Below are 18,202 nucleotides of genomic sequence, written 5' to 3' on the forward strand. Positions count from 1 at the left end.
ACATCTAATCAGTAAAGGGGTATCACAGCCACCCCAACACCCACCCACACGCCCACTGTCTCTCTGTACACCCCTGTCACCAACAATCTGCCCCCCCCCCACCCTCCGCCTGCCTATACCTCCCGCCCCACCCCACCCGAGGCCTGTGCTGTGTCAGTAAAAAAAAAGTGTGCTACTTCAGCAGTCTCCCGGGACCTGCTCCCCCCTCACATCAAAGCAGCCAGTTTCTCTCTTAATGTGAATATCAAATCTGTGGATCACAAGTCCCAGCACAGTCTGCATAAACTGCCCCTCCCCCAACCTTTAATTCTGCCTAGTGATGAGGGAGAGAGAGGGAGGGGAGTTACTGCGAGAAGAAGGATGGAGGGAGGGAGGGAGAGAGAGCGAGAGAGAGAGAGAGAGGGAAAGAGAGAGAAGGGGGAGAGAGAGAGAGAGAGATCCAACAAAAACAACTACTTGCTTCAGAGATTTGACATTTGCTGAACGCACCCTCCCTTCCAAAAAAAAAAAAAAAAATGTGCAGCTCCAGCATCCAATAAAAATTTGGAGGAGGTCTGGCTCACTTTGAGCATCAGGGTGGTGCTACACAGAATTTTTTGCAGGAAAAAAAATGAAAAAATTAGTTCTTGCTCTCGACTGCTGTTGATTTGCATCTTTGTTTGCTGTTGTTGTTGCTGTTTTCAAATAATTATTCCTCATCCAAATATCATTGGGATCGATGGTAAATTTGAGGACGAATGGGAGAGCAGGGATGCAGTGACAGCGCTGCAACATCCTATTGGTGAGCTGGGAAGTGCGATGAGCGGCGTCTCCCTGCTGACTCCCTCACACCAGAACACTTTACCCCCCAACAACAATCTGCTCATTTGTGAAAGTGAGCTGTAAAATTGTCTTTACGTTGAATTTGCTTATAGAGAGGATGTAAATCAAGTTGTTTGATCGTTATCAAACCGTGATTTTGTTTGATTTTATTTTAAATGTCCACAGCCGCAAACCGTTTAAAATACATTTTTTTTAAAACACTTGTCTCCACATTTCAAAATCACATGAATCAGAATCATGTGCCCGATCCTCTCACAGGACCAAATGACATCCAACATCACACTGGGTTGTAATAATTTCTGCTCTAACACCTCTGGTAATTGGTGTTTTTTTGCATTCTTACATGCAAAATTAAATAATAAGGTTTGAGGGTAAAATAAAAAATAAATCGGAGGCCTGTGCCCTGCCTGAGTGATGACTGGCCTCCCTGTGGACCACACGGCTCTGTCATTGAGCGGAGCCTATAGCTCAGGTTGGGGCTTTAATTGTGCAGCATTGCAAAAGGCAGCACATGGGGACTGGAGAGGGGATCTTTGCATATTTATATGTGGGGTGGGGGTGAGTGGGTGGGAGGGGGTGTCGAGCAGAGCGTGCCAGGGTGAGGGGATCACCTTATTGCTTTTGCACAGTTGCTGCACAAATATTTATATTTTTATATTTTAAGTCTCATTTCATCAAATGCATTGGATGTAAAAGTTCCAAGCAGGCCCACAGCAGGCCGCTTTATATCGAACTGGATCTTATTCATTGATGATTAATCCACAGTTACAGCAGAAAGCTTCAGTGTGGCTTAGATGTAAAAAATACATTTTGCTAAAAGTCTTTTTTAAATAATGTTTGTCACAGCAACAATAACAAAATCCTCGATATTTACAATTACTGAAAGAAAGCGGAATTGATTATTTTCCTTTAAACGTTTTTTTTTTAAAGAATGCTGCCTCCTAAAACCTGTGTGTCTCTGACAGATTTTAACAACATTTTTCAGACCTATAATTCAGTTAGAAATTATTTACGTGTTTTGATTGCTTAAGATAATCGTGTAAATAAATTAAAGAGTGAAAGTCCAGCGTGTCTCCTGCAGAATTCACATCTCAAAGTGTCCAACATTTAACAACTTATCCTTCAGGGGTGTCCCCGTCACCTCCCCTCATCCGCGCGCCCGTCAACACACACACGCACACATGCGCGCGCCCGATCCGTGGCACAGGCGCGCACACGTCCGCGGGGTCCAGGTGCGCTATTAGTGAGGAACATGCCCGGGCAGGTCTGTAATCTGCACCCACGCCCCTGGAGTTTCTCATTTGGCGAAATAAATTTGCGCATGTTAATATGATTGCGCAGAGAGGCTCCGGAACCACGTCCTGAATTGTTGCTTAAATCCAACAGCAGAATGCAGCGAGAGCTCAATTAAACACATGAAGCAACACATTCCATTTCTAATTAATATTTAATTTGAAAAAATGTAAATGTTAGAAAACGCCTGATCTTAAAATGGCAAATAGGCCGAGGTTAATGGCCTGGTTTTTTTTTTTTTTTTGCATTGAGAGCAGCCATATTCCAGATCCTCCATATATCCCAGACTTTTTCTTTTAATATAAATTAATCTACACCTTCACAGGGGGCCTGTGCTACAATAAGGACAAAAACAGTCTGTAAACATGGCTCCTGCACACAAAGGCCCTCAATGCTCTCATGTGGAGACAGTGTTGAATTTATGTTATTTTCGACGCATGCAGATTTGCTCAGGATTATTATAATGCACTGTAATAGCAGCAGATCAACTTTGCAATAGGGTCAGGGATTTGCTGCATATACTGGACGAGAAAGAAAAGGGGGGACACGTGAATCCATTCAAACAAACACGCCATTTTACATTTATAAAACAGAAAGGAACAAATGAATTAAACGAGGGGGATAAATGTGGATGCCCTCATTATGGCCTTTACATGGGTGTAGACCTATTTGTGGGGAGTAGAGGGGGAAGGGGGGGAGGGAAGGGGTTGCCTTTTATTTCTCATTTCTAATTTGCAGTAATTTGTCTTTACAGAATGGGAATCAGGCGTGATTAAAACCTGATCCTGAAAAGAGAAATAAGAGCATCTCTGCGCGCTTGTGCCAAATGCTCCATCAAAACAGCTGCAATTAGCCACAACGAGAGCATCAAGATGTTTTTAAAAATCCCAAGCATCCGTCTCCAAACTTTACAGGACCAAAATCCTTTTTGAGTGAATTCGCCCCTGGAATCGATCACCAATTGATATGATTGAAGGCCGGTGCCTGTTTCCGTTTTGTCTCCCACACTCCCTCTGTGTTTGCACCTCATTCTCCCCATTCAGCCATTTTACATATTCATAACTAGAGTTGGTAATGCGAAAACAATCCGTGCTATCAGCTCCATCACAGGCCGCTGCGTAAAAACCACAAAAACACACACACAGCTAGAAGAAAAAAAGGGAAATACTTCACTTTCACATCTCCACTTCCACATTTCACCGGTTCGGGCCACAGCAGGTTTATCATAGCAATTATTTAGAGAATCAATTTCGAACCAATTCATCTCCTTCATCTCCTCCACAAGGCGACAAACCCCAAAGCACACACCACCACACACACCATTCAAAAGATACGGATCTGACGGTAACAATTTGGATTCGGACTTTTCATTCAACTTAAAAAAAAGCTCGGTGGGTCTGCAAGGATGAGGGAATATTCATTTTTGCGCTCCTCTTACCTTCTTGGAGAGAGTACAGCAGGAGTAAAGTTACAAGCCACATGCCATAAAGAGCAGGTATATTTCTCAGGAATGTTTGGCAATCCTGGCAAGTGTGAGGAGCGGTTCCGTGGCCGGGCGGCGAGTCTCCGTGCTGGACTGGCGACTGTGCTCCCCGGAGGTCTCTCCAGCCCTGCTGCCCCGCTAAGCATGGAGGGGGAATGAGAGGCGCCTCGGCCCCGCCCATGTCCCCTCCTCTCCGCTGCTCTCCTCTCAAGACCCCCGTGCACACGGATCCATCCTCCCCTTCTGCAGCCGGCAAACACACAGGGAGCCGCGGGTCACAGCAAACACACAAAAACCGGGGACGTCGTTAAGAGCCGAGCATTGGATTTGGGTCCAGATGTGTCCAAATGGCCAGATGTGTTGGCACCTTGGAGAGAGCGCGCACCCACCTGTGCGCCCCTGGTGCCCGCGGCTCTTTGCGCAGTGTGGATCTGACAGGAGACGCACACACAGACACACAACAGAGTCTCCGGCTTTTCCTCCGGGTGCTCGGACCTCGGTCACAGGGACGCGGAGCCACAGAAAAGAGTAGAAAGCTGTTTTCTTTCTCTTTGTCTCTCGGAGCCACGAATCGCGCGTAGACTTTGCGCACAGAAATGCACTGCAGATAGAGAGGAGGAGGAGGAGGAGGAGGAGGAGGAGGAGGAGGAGGAGGAGGAGGAGAGAGGAGCGGGGTGTGGGGCATGACACCTCCGCGCAGACAGCAGGTGAAACAGAGAGGGACACACAGCAGGTGAATGGGACAATTACTAGAGATGAGTGAATTCTGGGAACAACTTTTCACGCTGCCATAGTTCCCTGTCCCGCAGTGCTCTTTGTTGCGCCTGATGTTGGAGAAGCTCCGCTGCATGAGCATAAATTAAACCGGCGCAGGAGTTGCAGGGCACTCCCAGTTCATGGAATATTTAGAGTCGCTGTGGAGGACAGTGGTGGAGATGAAATGTGATCCTCATCTGCATAAACGGTTATAGAAACACAGCCACGTTGATGGGATGTGATTGTTTGAGGACATTTAAGTTTCATTTAGAATTTTGGGCAAAGAAAATGGACTGAAATAAATTAACTTGAGTGACAAAATGCTTTGGAATATCTGTGTCACTTCTGTCTCTTCATATTACAATGATGATGATGATTATTAATAAATCGTATCGACTCTTTATTATTCACTAATTCCCCTGTGCCTCAGCCATATTGACACGTTACACAACAGGCCCTGGAGGCCTGTGTTAACTCAATCAGAGGGTTATCAGAGGCAGGTTTCACTCCACACCACAAACAGAAATAATTACATTAGCACATAAGATGAGTGTGTGACTGGAATGCAACACGAAACTGGGAAAATATTAAGAATTTAATTTATATTGATCCGTTTAGATCCAACCCAACATTAAATAAAATAAGTCATTATAGCAATCATAAGGTTCAAGTGTCAAATTGTAGAATGTGTATATGATGCTCAGGGTCAAAGGTCACTCACGGAGTTTGACGGAATTTTCCAAGTGTTCCCTCGTGGTGGAGATGTTGGAGTCTCTATTAAGGTCCAGTCTATTGCTGCACTGTAATTTAACAAACGTGCCCTGAGATAACATTTGTTTTGGTGCCATATCATTTAGACTGAACTCAAACTTTGTCAGTGTTTCAACTTCACCAACTTGAAGAAGCTCAGCAGCCCCTGTCCTCCTCCTCCTCCTCCTCCTCCTGATGCTGCGCTCTGATCTGACCCGAGGTTCAGCCTCTGACTCCACATGCAGCTCACTGCTGACATCTGCTGGGAGAACTCACAACAAACATTCCTGCACAATGATTTCGTGCTGTAAGATGTTGTAGATGTTGATGTGATTATGTTGTTCAAGTGGTGTATGCGACGTGGTTGTAGTATAAGAGGCTTTTATTGATCAAAGCAACACTTCCCTGATGGCAGCTGTGCCTTTGCTGAATAAATGTGGAGTAGCTGCAGCAATAATAACACAAACGGCAAATATATGCCGGAAATGTTATCTGCAAGGTTTGTTTTTTTATGAGGTTTTAAAAAGTCATTCATATATGATGCTTTGTTTCATAGAAATGATAAGAGGAGAGACGCCTAGTTAGCAAAGGTGGTGCAACAATATCAAGTTGGAGGCTGATCAGAGTGCAGATAAGTGAATTGAAGCTTGAGCACCACAGTGATTGACTAATGCAAAATCCAAAAAAGAATGAACAACGTGAGGCTCAAAGTGAATACAATTTTATGATACATGTTCTTTTTTTGTTTTCAAATTCCCTTTACTTTTACCTGAAGAAACAAAACAATATACACAATCTAGAAGAGATAAATGTGATGTTAAAAATGAAAATATGATAATTTACAGATATAGAGATTGGACTAATGTTGGTTGTGCCTTTGTAGGGATTAAGATTGCAATCCCTAAAGTTTCAGTCCTGGTAGATTTGATAAAATTGTGGTTGCTGTATTAACAGGAAGTGTTATTTATTATTGTCCAAGGATGACAATTTTATAGAGCAGTAAAGAATACCGTGTGTGGGCTTAATGCATACAATGGCTACTGGACAACGACTGTTGACATTTTCCTCATATAATAAAATCGTCAGGATTATAAATATAAATGGAAACTCCATTGTTAGCGTCCCATTTCAATTATCTTGGGATACTTGCTAGAGCCCGATCTTTATGGGGTGTAGCGAAAAATTACACAGAGTTGTCTGAGATATCCTGACTTTTAGCCAATGGTAAAATAAACTTCCCAAAATGCATAGTACCAGATTATCATAGTAGGCTATCCCAAACGGCAAATAAGCATATCTTCCAGGCTCCGTGTGATTTGTGATGTTGGCCCCCAAACAGAAGCTAAAAATGACCCGGAGGAAACCATCAAAGTGAATAATCTCAAAACTGAAATAGCCAAAGATGTCTCAATACGCCTGCTTTCACCATCTGAGTTGTACTTCCCATTTTTAAAATTGTTAGATAGGACCAGATGGTGAATATGCCTTGTACATTTAAAGGTCTTGTGAACAATTTAAGGTACCAAGTACCAGTAATGTTAGCAGGTGTTAGTGGAAAGTGAGGTATGTCACATGGTGTAGGTCACATGACTGGAGCAGCGCAGGTCGAGTCGGCTGCAAGAACCAGCTCCAAGCATCGCTCCATTTGTGCACCTTAGCGTCATCCAATGTTTTGGCCTTGTAATCAACATACAGGCCGAACCTTAGGGTATGCTGAGGCAAATTTGAGTACTTGCTTGTATGGCAGTGCTATGAAAACAATGTGGCCCACTCAATAGATCAGGTATCATTACCTCAATGCCTTTTTAGACTAAACACTTTCCCATCATAGAAGGAGAATATGCACTAATTAATGCCTTCCACCAGTTGATATTAGCAGATTTTAGAGATCCACCAGCGGATGTTTGCTAAAGAATATGATCTTTGTGCCTAGAATGAACAGAGTTCCAATTTAAAGTGGACAATTTGTATCTCTCGTTTAGACACAGGCCTACTTTTGTAATGATGTGTGCTCATTCTGTCCAGCAGGAGGCAGCGCAGGCACTCCTTCATATACAAACACCAAGACAGGAGAGACTTTATTCAAAACTTTTATTAGATTTCCTGTTTTTATAATAAAGAGATGGAGAGCTGATGTGCACGGATGACAGGATGAAAATGGGGACATCATTTGAGGATGAGCGGAGCATTATAGCTGTATATTTGTGTGCAGTGAGCAGCAGTGGAGTATGACTTTTACAATGCAGGGGTCCAATCGAGTACAGGGGGCTCCTCTCCATGCTCCTCTCTGGATGCTCCCCCTTCGCCCTGCATCCCATCATCACATCTGACTCTGATCCTACAGTTGTATTGCTTACGGCCCGTTACAGTAACTGGAAGGTGCAGTGTGACAAACTATCAAGGGATTCACTTTTGTTGAGATTTGCATAGTCATCATAAGGCCCACACTGACACTGATATCTTATTCCATTCATAGATTCAGAAACAAATCACTGTTTTCTTACTAAGTCTTATTAGACAACAACTGGCAAACATTTGTGAGAGAAAACCCAACCTTTTACAGGTCAAACAAGTTATTGACATTTTAATTTGAAGTTGAATAATTCGAATTTATGATCCAGGCTTAATTTATCCTCTTGATTCCAAAGTCCGACTCCATAGCTCTGCTCCAGGGTGGATTTTCTCTCTAAAGCCAAACGACACACATGTGACAGATGTATATTACCCATAAGATGCATAACACCGTATGTACCTGCAATATCTTCCTAAAGGATCCCATGAAACAGTAGTCATTCAAATGTTTGTAGGAATTCTACTTGGACTTTTTGTCAGTCCTATCAGATCAGACTAGAGCTAACCTGGGAAACTACTTAGCATTAAACCAGGTTTCTGAGTCTGATATTCATAATTAACACGTGAAAACTTTATACATAAGGGAATCGTATTTTTACTTTCTAGCTGAACTTTAGAGGAGAAGACTGACACCAGTCGGTTGACAACATCTGAAGCTTCAGTGGCATCAGACGCTGTTTCAACAAGAATACATCAAATTTATTGACCATACCATTTCATGGGATTTCATTAGAATTAGAAGTCTTCACTCGTTGCTCATGTTTGCTGTTTGGCTTCTTCTCGTCTCATTTAGGTGAACAATGTGACAAACCAACAGTGACTTGGATCACACACACACAAAAATATATAACTATTTAAAGTGGCAGACACACCAACACACCATCTGTATAATATATTGCTTCACGCCTGTGATTAAAGAGTGGAGGCACGTTATTATTATTAAAACGTAACAGATAGTCTCATGAAATCATCAGAAACAGTACATATCTGAGCTGACACTGTGTTTAGCCACACATCTGTCCCACTCTCCAGAGGTATTTCTTTTTTAAAGCAAGACACTCAGTGTCTCGAATGATGCAAATGCAGCTTCAAATGATATTTCACTGTTCGATGCAGGTACATTCATCTCCTGAGGTGATGCACAGTAGAAATCATCAGTGTTTGGCACAGTCAGTGGCTACACTGGGAGCATTGCTTCTCTTATATCCTCCTTGAACAGGGTTTATGCTTGAGCTACATCCCCCTACTCATCCTGCCCTCCCCTGATCAAGCATGGTCATTTAAACCATGAAGAACTCGTGCCATGTACACAGCTAGGAAACCAGAGTGGAATAAAGATCGGAAACCAGAATGGTTATGATCTTTGTTCAAGGGCGTGGTCTTCCATGTTGACAGCAGGACTTATTGGTTTCACATTCAGATTGTGCAGCGCTCTCACTCAAATCCCTGCGATCACACAACAATCATCCCCTGCTTGTGCTTAGATTTCCTGCACTCCGGCTTCAGCTCTTCTCCTCACACTCACGTTGCTGCTGTGCGCATCTGAAACTTCCGCTCTCCGATTTCTCCTCTGCTGGAGTGCAGGTACCAGCAGTGGATATTTGAGTGCAAGCGAAGGGTTTTGAGTGAGAGCATTACAAAATTGGAACATGAAAAAGTCCTGGTCTCAAACTGAAAAAAACAGACTTTTCTAACAAAGATAGAAAATTCCATTCTGGTTTTTGTGCACACGGCATTAGATCTTCATGGTTAATATGATCACGTATGAAAACACCCCATAAACCAGATCTATTTTTCAGCAGGTAAGGATTATTTATTGCAAAGAATAAAACACTGACTAAATTAACATTTGTCAGTGTTCAAGAGAAACAAGCCATTTCCATGAAGAGGCACATTCTAAGCAGAGATAATATGTGGAGCCTGATCCAGGCACAGCCAAAAGAGGTCCACGTCCATATAGTGCTTAGCCTTAGCGAGGGTAAGCACAATGGAAGTAGCATGGCATTAAATGGGATTTACAGTTAACCTCAGCTCAGACGCTACTGGGTAGTTAGTATATTACAACACGTTTTTTTCACAAAAAGGTATGAACGTCTATTGTCAAGCACTGTATCTAAATTCTGCCCCATGTTGCACATGCTCAGAATGCATTGGTTATTTGTGTTAAAGCAGCATCGTCAGAGGGTCAATCTTTGATCTAAAGATTGGGGAGATTGATTCAAGGGATTGTCTATGGTTTCGTTTAAGAAGCTGGTGGTGTTATTTATGTCTGCTGAGTTTTATAAAGTGTGTAGCAATATGTCGTCGTCCTCGCTGACGGAGGAGCATCAGAAGCACTAACAGGCACCTGTGTTTATATCAAGCAAAGGGAAAGGTACAAGATGAAGAACCAGGCTGAATCCTACAATGTCTTTTGTCCATATAGCCTCTGTGCTACGTCTTAACATTTACTTTAGACTAGTTTTTAATAAATCACACATTATACTAGGTGTTTTTTTGGGAAAGTACAAATCAATCAGTAGATCTGTCAAGTAGAGCTGCTTGAGATTATAGCACATCACAAATATTGATTTTGATTGAAGTCTATCGTGAATTTTCTAGTATTTAAATCAGGATTCAGCCCCATGCTATATTTCAAGTACTTGCAGAAATGTTTTTTTTTTTTTTTTTTTTTACTTCTGATGAAAAACAGTCAAAGAGTTTTTTCTTATTGAATGTACTGGCTGTGGAAACAGAGGATTGATATGCAACAGAGTGCTTGACACATGGCATAACACTTTGTTTATCATTTCAACCCAAACAATATCATAACTGTGCAAATTATATTAAACCGCTCCTGTAATTGATAAAATGTGCACATAATCTGGTTTTAATCGAAACAAGTTAATTTACCAGAGACATTGAGATTTCTGATGTTAGATTTAACTCAGTGCACTACCACACACACCATGTACACATATTAGACAACTGCCTGTCCCATAAGTTTCTCTAGTTACTCACCGTTGGAAAATGTGCAATAACTTATATAGCCTATACATATACTTATACAGTATATGCGTGTCACTTTGGTTTTAAGCTTGCACTCTCTAATGTATATAGTATTGTGTTTGATTATTTTTCTATATTGAGCTCTTTTAAATTATTTAAATTAACTTTATTTCAATTTTCTTACTTCTTCTTTATCTTACTTAATATTCTCCAGGACATTGCTCTTATTTCATCGCCCGAGCTGACCTCTTTCCTTCTCGTCCAACACATGCATTGTATCATTGACCCTATCTTAACTTACAAAAAACTTCAAACTTTTCGCTAAGTCACCCAGTTAACACCATTCTTGCTTTTCATGTTTTTCTTCCAACAATGTGCTGAACAATATGGGCAAAAGTAGGACAATAAATCCTAAATAGGTCAAGCTAGAGAGTCTCTGGTGGGTGCGTTTATCCTTTTGATGTAAATTATGTGCACCTTTTAAATATTCACTATATGTGTGCACTTATAATTTGCACATTCTTTAATTTGATATAATCTGCACATGTGATTTAGTCCCACAGCCAGGCAGAAGATGACAACAAACAATGGGTTGGTTAATGTGTCCAAACACATGTGCATATACCAATATATGCAAAGAGGATATGATCACTCCTGTGGTTTTCCACACATGCACCTCTTCATTTCTTTTTTGGTGTTGGTTTGGGTTTTGTGTCAGCCTTGGATCCTGAGAGGCCGTTATCTGTGTTGTCGATCCCTGATGAAGTTACAAGGCACTCCTTACTGCAGTGGAAAGGAAGAAGACAAAGTTAGACCTGCAGACAAATAGCAGCTCTTAAACATTGAGCTTTGCATTACTTAGTAATTACAGCATCTGAGCTGCCGTGCAGCAACAACATGCTTTGATGAAACTGTGTGAAATGGTTGCACTGCTGACAAACACCCAAAGTGGATGTGAACACTCACTTTTTCTCCTCAAGCTTGGAAAGAATAAAGATAGTCAAGTTCTTGATCAACATGAAGGCCATCAGAAACGCAATGGTTCCGCCCACAGCTGAGGCGATGATGATGGTCAGTGTCTTATCCACCACCCTCACTGCAAAAAAAGATACTTATTTCAGTTTAAAGTAAACATTTCGGGCGGGGTATAGCTCACCTGGTAGAGCTGCTGCCCGAACGAAGCAAGGCCTCGATCGACGGCCATGTATGCATGTCCCCACCCACTCTCTCTCTATCCCCCTTTCACAAGCTTACTCGGTCTTATCCGTAAAAGGCGGTAAAAAAAGCCAGAAAAATACTTTTAAAATAAAATAAATATTTAAACATCACAGTTCTGTGAGGGGCCCTGGCTGCTGGATGCCATGTCTTCTGGTTCTTTTTAAACTACTGCTTCCCAGAAGTATTGTACTGATATTCAGCTGTTGGGTAAAGAAATGCCCTGAGTAAGATCCTGCAGGGGGTAAAGGATTATTTTCACATATTTCTCCAAGTTTGCTTCAAAACTAGAAAAATGCTTAGTTTAGCAGTATATCAAAAAGCAACTCCCCTGGACTAATCCCACATATGAGGGCATAAAATTGGTCACATTTAATAATAATAATAATCTATAGATTACAATTTAATAATAATCGATTTAATATTTTACTTAGACCTCAGAACTTTTTGAATGTCCTTGTGTATGCTTCCTAAATGATTTTATAGTCAACTTATAAACTAAGTGGCCACTGGGCAAACAATCTGCTGAAAATCCTGTTGGACAGATAAGATACTGGTTCAAACACTCACTAACCAAAAGGCTTTGTGGTTTTCTACTCTTCATCTGTGGTTTGTATCCATAAGGAGAGGAAAGTAAATGAGACCACACCCTCACACCCATCATCAGCACCCTGCACCCACAGAGACTCACCCTCATCCACCACAATGAGGGTGAAGATGGCAGTGTGGTTCCTGCCCTTCTCTTTTGGATTGCGTCCAAAGCAGCTGTACTGTCCTGCGTCATCGAAGGTGATGTTCCACAGCAAGATGGAGACGTTGTTGTGATTGTTCTTCCCCACAAACTCCACACGTTCTCTGTATATGCTGACATGTGGCACCGACTCCTCTGACTCTATCAGGGCTTCGCACACCTGATGGAAGCAGGAAGCGGTCAATCCTCTCAGACCACCAATAAGAAGTTACCAGGTTGAAGTTGGACATGTTTGTGATTTCACGGACATAGAGGTCTCACCTTTTGCATGGTGCCGTTATCGTTGTACTGCCAGTTGAAGTAGAGATTCTCGATGCCGATACAACTGGCGTAAGTGCACGGCAAAACGACTGTGCTGCCATTCACGGCCTCAAGGAAGGGAATCTTTCCTACGAACATCTCCAGGGCCTGAGCAGACCAAACACCTGTGGACGAGGAGAAAACAGAAAACACAGCAAGGTAAAGGCAGTGCATGGGAAGCATCCCTAACAGCTTAATGTAGCTGTATTTCTACCTTCGCCAGTGAGGTTATAGGTTATTGTCTGCGTTTGTCTCTCTGTGTGATAGTTAGCATGAAAACGCAAAAAACTACGCGACAGAATATCACGAAACCTAGTGGTGGGCTGTGGTATTGGTCAGGGAGGAACCTGTTAAATATTGATGTGATCTGTGTCAGGGGAAGGATCCAATAATGTATATTCAGTGTCTTTAACATTGAGAGAGAGAGCGAGAGAGAGCGAGAGAGAGAGAGAGAGAGAGAGAGAGAGAGAGAGAGAGAGAGAGAGAGAGATAGATATACAGTAGATAGATAGATAGATAGATAGATAGATAGATAGATAGATAGATAGATAGATAGATAGATAGATAGATAGATAGATAGATAGATAGATAGATAGATAGATAGATAGATAGATAGATAGATAGATAGATAGATAGATAGATAGATAGATAGATAGATAGATAGATAGATAGATAGATAGATAGATAGATAGATAGATAGATAGATAGATAGATAGATAGATAGATAGATAGATAGATAGATAGATAGATAGATAGATAGATAGATAGATAGATAGATAGATAGATAGACACATCGATAGACACTTAGACACATAGATAGATAGACAACTTTCAAGAAAGCAAATAAGCATATTCCAAAAAGGTGGACATTTTCCTTTGAGCTCAGTATCCCGTGTCTATGACAAAACCAACCATTCATCTCCCTGACAAAATGCATTAATTGCATTACTCATGCTGTCAACAAATAGATAAATAAACAAGTGTCATGCTTGGATGTATCCTGCAACATCAACATTTTATTTTCATTAAACTGATTAAGAAAATAAGTGATGGATGTTCTCTCCTTTCTAAAATATATATCACGTAGGATATTGAAAAAAAGCCCTAAATTTAACATGTATGTACAATATACAATGTATAGACACCAACATTCCAGAATATAAGACTTTATCTGCATTCAAGCACCCAATGGTCACAATGTGCTGTTCTGTACTTTCTTCAATATTCAGATGTTTTAGAAATTGTTTTATTCTTTGTGAGAAAATACACAGGCATACTCACATATGCACTTATTTTGTATGTGTGGGAACATTTAACGGGCATAGAGCGTTTATCATATGTTTAATTTTCCTGATTGTGACAACACATTGTATCACATGTCTATTGGTGGCACAATTGGTAACACCAACCCTGAGTAACACTGCACCACAAAGTCCTTGCTGTGACATTACTGTAAATAAGAGAGGAAGCAAACTGCTGCTGCTGCTACTGTAACTGTACACCACGGCTATACAGCATCAGGAAGTCACGGATGTTGTGTCGTACTTACACCAGGCAAACGTTGAAAACTGTCACATCTTTATAAATATTGGTCTATTTCCATTTTAATTCTAGAGTTGGCCCATAATCCGCCTTAATTTATCTTATCAGCCATGTCTCAAGGTCACAGGGAGCCAATAGACAGTTTATACAGAGATGATTTCAGCAGGTCATGGGCAGACTGCACTAAAGCATTTTCGACACCATTCGGTTGGGCTAAATGCTGCCATCTAGTGGGTGAGGAGGAAAACTATATGCTCACAAAATTATGTGCAGACATTAAAGCCATTATAACATGCAGACTATACAACCAGATAAACACTTTAACACACTCCGGAACATGATCAATAGTTACTGTAGCAGCCGTGACAATTACTGCTCTGTTTATAGCCTTCCCCTTGATTCCGTGTCTGGTGCACACCGCTCACAACGTGCTCAAGGTCAGCATCCGACAAACACCACTGCAGCAAATAAGAAAAGCACTGCTCACAAACGGCTAAACACAGAGCACAAGGGCACACTGCATGTGGGAATGTTATTGATTTGTTTTTTATCTCGCTCTCTGCTATCTCTCAAACTCACTCTCTCCAATCTTTTTTCCTCAGCGGGGTCAATGCAGCACAGTGAGCTTGCAAAAACAGTAATAGCAACAATGACAAGGAAGCAACAGCATCACCCTCTACCTTTCCCCCGTTTCTTTCCTCTTGCACATGTTCCCACGCCACTGTTTTATTTCTGCAATGTTCACTTCTTCTTTTTTAATCATGTCCCTCCATGTTTTTTACAGTACTCCGTTTCCATCACTGTTATTAGCTAAGCCGCAGCCACGAGTCCAAGAACAAAACAAGTATTCACACGATAATGCAGTGTCCATTCTTCCTTCATGAAACTCTTCCTTAAATCAGAAACCCAGAGCATGTTGCCTCTTTTATATGTCTTATCTAGGTTTTCAATAAAAGTTTATCTGCTTCAGACAAAGTAGAACAGTGGTGCTCCACTTTCTAGCCCACATACATCAACTTAAGAGCAACATATTTCCTAATGAATACACAAATATATATAAAACTATGTCAAAGTGGCCAAGCGCTCCAGCTCATAGGAAATGCAAAGGTAGACCTTATTCTGATGTTATTCAATAGAATTCTCTGAGGTCTTATAAATGAGGTTAAATGCAGTTGAGATCAGACGAGAAGATGCACAGTAAATTTAACATGAGAACAAGGACAAACATTCCAGTAATTGTACAATCAGTACATGAAACGCTCATGTTGAATTACAGAGAAAAACAAATCACCACAGAACCGTCTCCTCTAAGTAAGAGTCACTGACAGATAAGAGCTGGTCTCAAAGTCACTGTCCCACTCAGTTTTATATCAACCTTTAATACTTTTACTATATATTATATTAATATATATGACTGATTTCCAGTTGTTGTACACGTTAACATATAACAGTCTGTTCTCTGCTCTAATGTGTGTAATGTACTATGAGGTACAACGCAATACCCCTGCATGTGCAGATTTTACGTCGACTGTGCAGTTTTCGTTTGGAGGCCAAAACAGTGACGTCTTCCCTCTAAATGCAGACAACACCTGTGAGGAGGTGCTGTGATAAATATAAGGATATTTACCTAGCAACACACTGGCCCTGTGTTTAAATGCATCACAACAGGCCTGAACCATATTTTAACTGAAGAATAATTAATTTTATTGACTTTTACGAAAGCTGTGTTGTATTTTTTAGCCTACAGTTTCCACATATGATTATTTAATTGATCATAGTCATATGGAAGTTAATGTTTAAATTAATCTGTGTTTGCTGCACTGATGATCCACAACAATGAATTGGTTAAGTTCCAGTCAGAAATGGTAAATATTTTGGGGGGAACTTTTAACTCTATTAGCTTTGTGTGGATTCTAATGTGCTGCTTTTTCTGTGTGTGACAGAGGAAACCCTTACTTTGAGATTGGTTGATGTAATTTATATCTGATCTAATCTGTATTAACACATTTTACTGCAGAGTGTATCCACTACACCATTAACCACCATTACCATCATCACATGCTGCATGTCAATTGACTGACAATAATATCACAGCCACTAACTGTCCTGTTACTGTCGGCATCAAAACACAGGTTACTCTCTTCCACTCTGTGCACAAAGTTTATGACCAAAAATGAAAACACGGTTTACTAGACGCTGCTCCAAGTGATGCTGCTGCTCCGTTATTGCAGATATGAGCCAGCATAATACAGTGCGGGTGGCAGGGGCCTTGATTTGTCTGACACAGTTTTTCCATCACGGGTCACTTAATTCTGCTGACATGTCCTTTTATGGGTTTACAATCCCAATATAAACCGATATGATTCACAGAAAAGACCAAACTGTTTGATTATAACGATCTTAGCTCTATTAGGTGCAAACTCAATTCCGAGTTCATCATTGTCTTTCTGTCCATGTTTCCAAGCAGGAAAAGCAGAATTAACATCATTAGCCCACCAGTGAATGACGACAAATTAATACACTTACATCTAAAACCTGCCCAATGTAGGTCAGATGTAGATAAATGTCGGTATCAGAAAAGCTTCAGAATAGAAACAAACAATCACTCATTTTGGGGCTCAAATCTGTGGGCATTCCAAAAAGGAGCAGGAAGAAAAGCAAATATAAAGTTTTTAAAAAAGTGCACTAAAGAGACACAGTTGTTTGAGCTCTGGTGCAAAGTGTAGGGAGGCTGGGTTGAAGGTGCATGTGCAGGGCAGAGACGTGCAGTGTAGAGATAGACATTACCAAGCAGCAAAGAGAAGATCAGGCCGGTGGCTGCATATGGAGGGCCCAACCTCGGGGGGTCAACACTCAGCACCTCCATGGCCGCCAGATCTGCTCCAAAACAAATAGTGCTGCAGGATCCGGCCCCAGACTCAGGACAGCCAGTGGACTGAAGGTAGCCTCTCTGGTAAACTGGATCAAATCTGGAGGCTTCTGTCCGGGTGTCTGGACCCTAGAGGAGGCACATCCCAGTGTGGCACCTGCTGGTCCTGGGTTTGAAGTGAGCCCCCAGCTCCACTGTGGTGAAGCAGAGAGCCGAGGATAAAGTTAATCAACTGAAAAATGAACATGATTTGACTATAAGAAAAACAGAAAAACAGTCCAGTGACGAGATGCACTTGTGGACGGATGCTTGCAATGTTTCCTGCATGCCGGTCTGCACACGTACCTCTGGATGCAAACGGGAATGACATCAGGCTGAAGCAGCGTGATTTGATATGTAAGTACAGTTCAAGTTCTCTCATGCCTGCCTACCTGCTCTGCGGCCGGTCCCTCGCTCGCAGGCTGTGCGGCGTGGACAGGCGAGGAGGCGAACGCTCACTGCGCACAGTCAGGGTTCACTCAAGGAGAATCTGCCAGCCGGCACTTTCACTGCAGAGACCGCCACATTGCAGTGCCAGCCAGGAGGGGAGACAATTAGAGAGGAGGAGAGGAGGGGGGACGGGGGACGGAGGGAGAGACAGAGGGACAGGGGGATGAGACGATGCTCTCGTTCCTCCACAGCAGCAGCGTCGCGGTGCAGCTGCCTCCTCTTCTCCCCTGCCTGTCCCTCTGGCTATTCCACAACTTTTCCCTGTCCGCTCCATTGGCTGCATGCCACCCCTCTCTCTCTCTCTCTCTCTCTCTCTCTCTCTCTCTCTCACTCTCTCTCTCTCCCACTCTCTCTCACTCTCTCTCTCTCTCCCTCCCTTATCCCTCTGTACACCCGCCCTCCCCCCTCACCTGCCACCATACCCCTCTCATTCTCTTCCTCTCCCTCATCGCCCCTACTCACTCCCACATCTCCCTCTCCCTCTCCCTCCCACCTCTTTCTCTCCCTCTCCCTCCCACCTCCTGACTTGGGGCGTGTATGCAGACTCTGAGTGTTTGTGAAGATCAGAGAAAAGTTCTGCAGTGCAGGTTGA

The 18,202-nt window shown here is 42.2% G+C and overlaps 2 protein-coding genes across 2 annotated transcripts in view; both read right to left on the reverse strand.

Annotated features, from left to right (window-relative positions):
* LOC133018991 (cell adhesion molecule DSCAML1-like) overlaps window positions 1–3,599 on the reverse strand; it is a 56,220-nt gene extending 52,621 nt beyond the window's left edge. The window contains exon 1 of the mRNA XM_061085331.1: window positions 3,554–3,599. Within this exon, the coding sequence (XP_060941314.1) occupies window positions 3,554–3,596 (43 nt within the window). The 5' untranslated portion in view covers window positions 3,597–3,599. The remainder of the gene's footprint in view (window positions 1–3,553) is intronic.
* A 3,613-nt stretch (window positions 3,600–7,212) lies between these two features.
* Window positions 7,213–17,824, reverse strand: scn4bb (sodium channel, voltage-gated, type IV, beta b). Its single transcript, XM_061085765.1, has 6 exons — window positions 17,553–17,824; window positions 17,040–17,315; window positions 12,672–12,835; window positions 12,351–12,570; window positions 11,411–11,540; window positions 7,213–11,227 (listed from the first exon to the last, which is right to left on the reverse strand). The coding sequence occupies exons 2-6, from the start codon at window positions 17,116–17,118 to the stop codon at window positions 11,125–11,127; spliced, it is 696 nt and encodes a 231-aa protein (XP_060941748.1). The 5' UTR covers window positions 17,119–17,315; window positions 17,553–17,824; the 3' UTR covers window positions 7,213–11,124.
* Between the last annotated feature and the right edge of the window lie 378 nt (window positions 17,825–18,202).

This window comes from Limanda limanda, chromosome 14 (assembly GCF_963576545.1).
Source record: "Limanda limanda chromosome 14, fLimLim1.1, whole genome shotgun sequence".
NCBI classification, from domain to species: Eukaryota; Metazoa; Chordata; class Actinopteri; order Pleuronectiformes; family Pleuronectidae; genus Limanda; species Limanda limanda.

Bases quoted from the DNA above. Each gene is read 5' to 3' on its own strand.
- scn4bb (XM_061085765.1), bottom strand. From the start codon at position 17,118: ATGGAGGTGCTGAGTGTTGACCCCCCGAGGTTGGGCCCTCCATATGCA. The intron at 12,836-17,039 runs GTAATGTCTATC...CCTCGTCCACAG, and splicing joins GATCTTCTCTTTGCTGCTTG to GTGTTTGGTCTGCTCAGGCC. The intron at 11,541-12,350 runs GTGAGTCTCTGT...CTTTTTTTGCAG, and splicing joins CCTCATTGTGGTGGATGAGG to TGAGGGTGGTGGATAAGACA.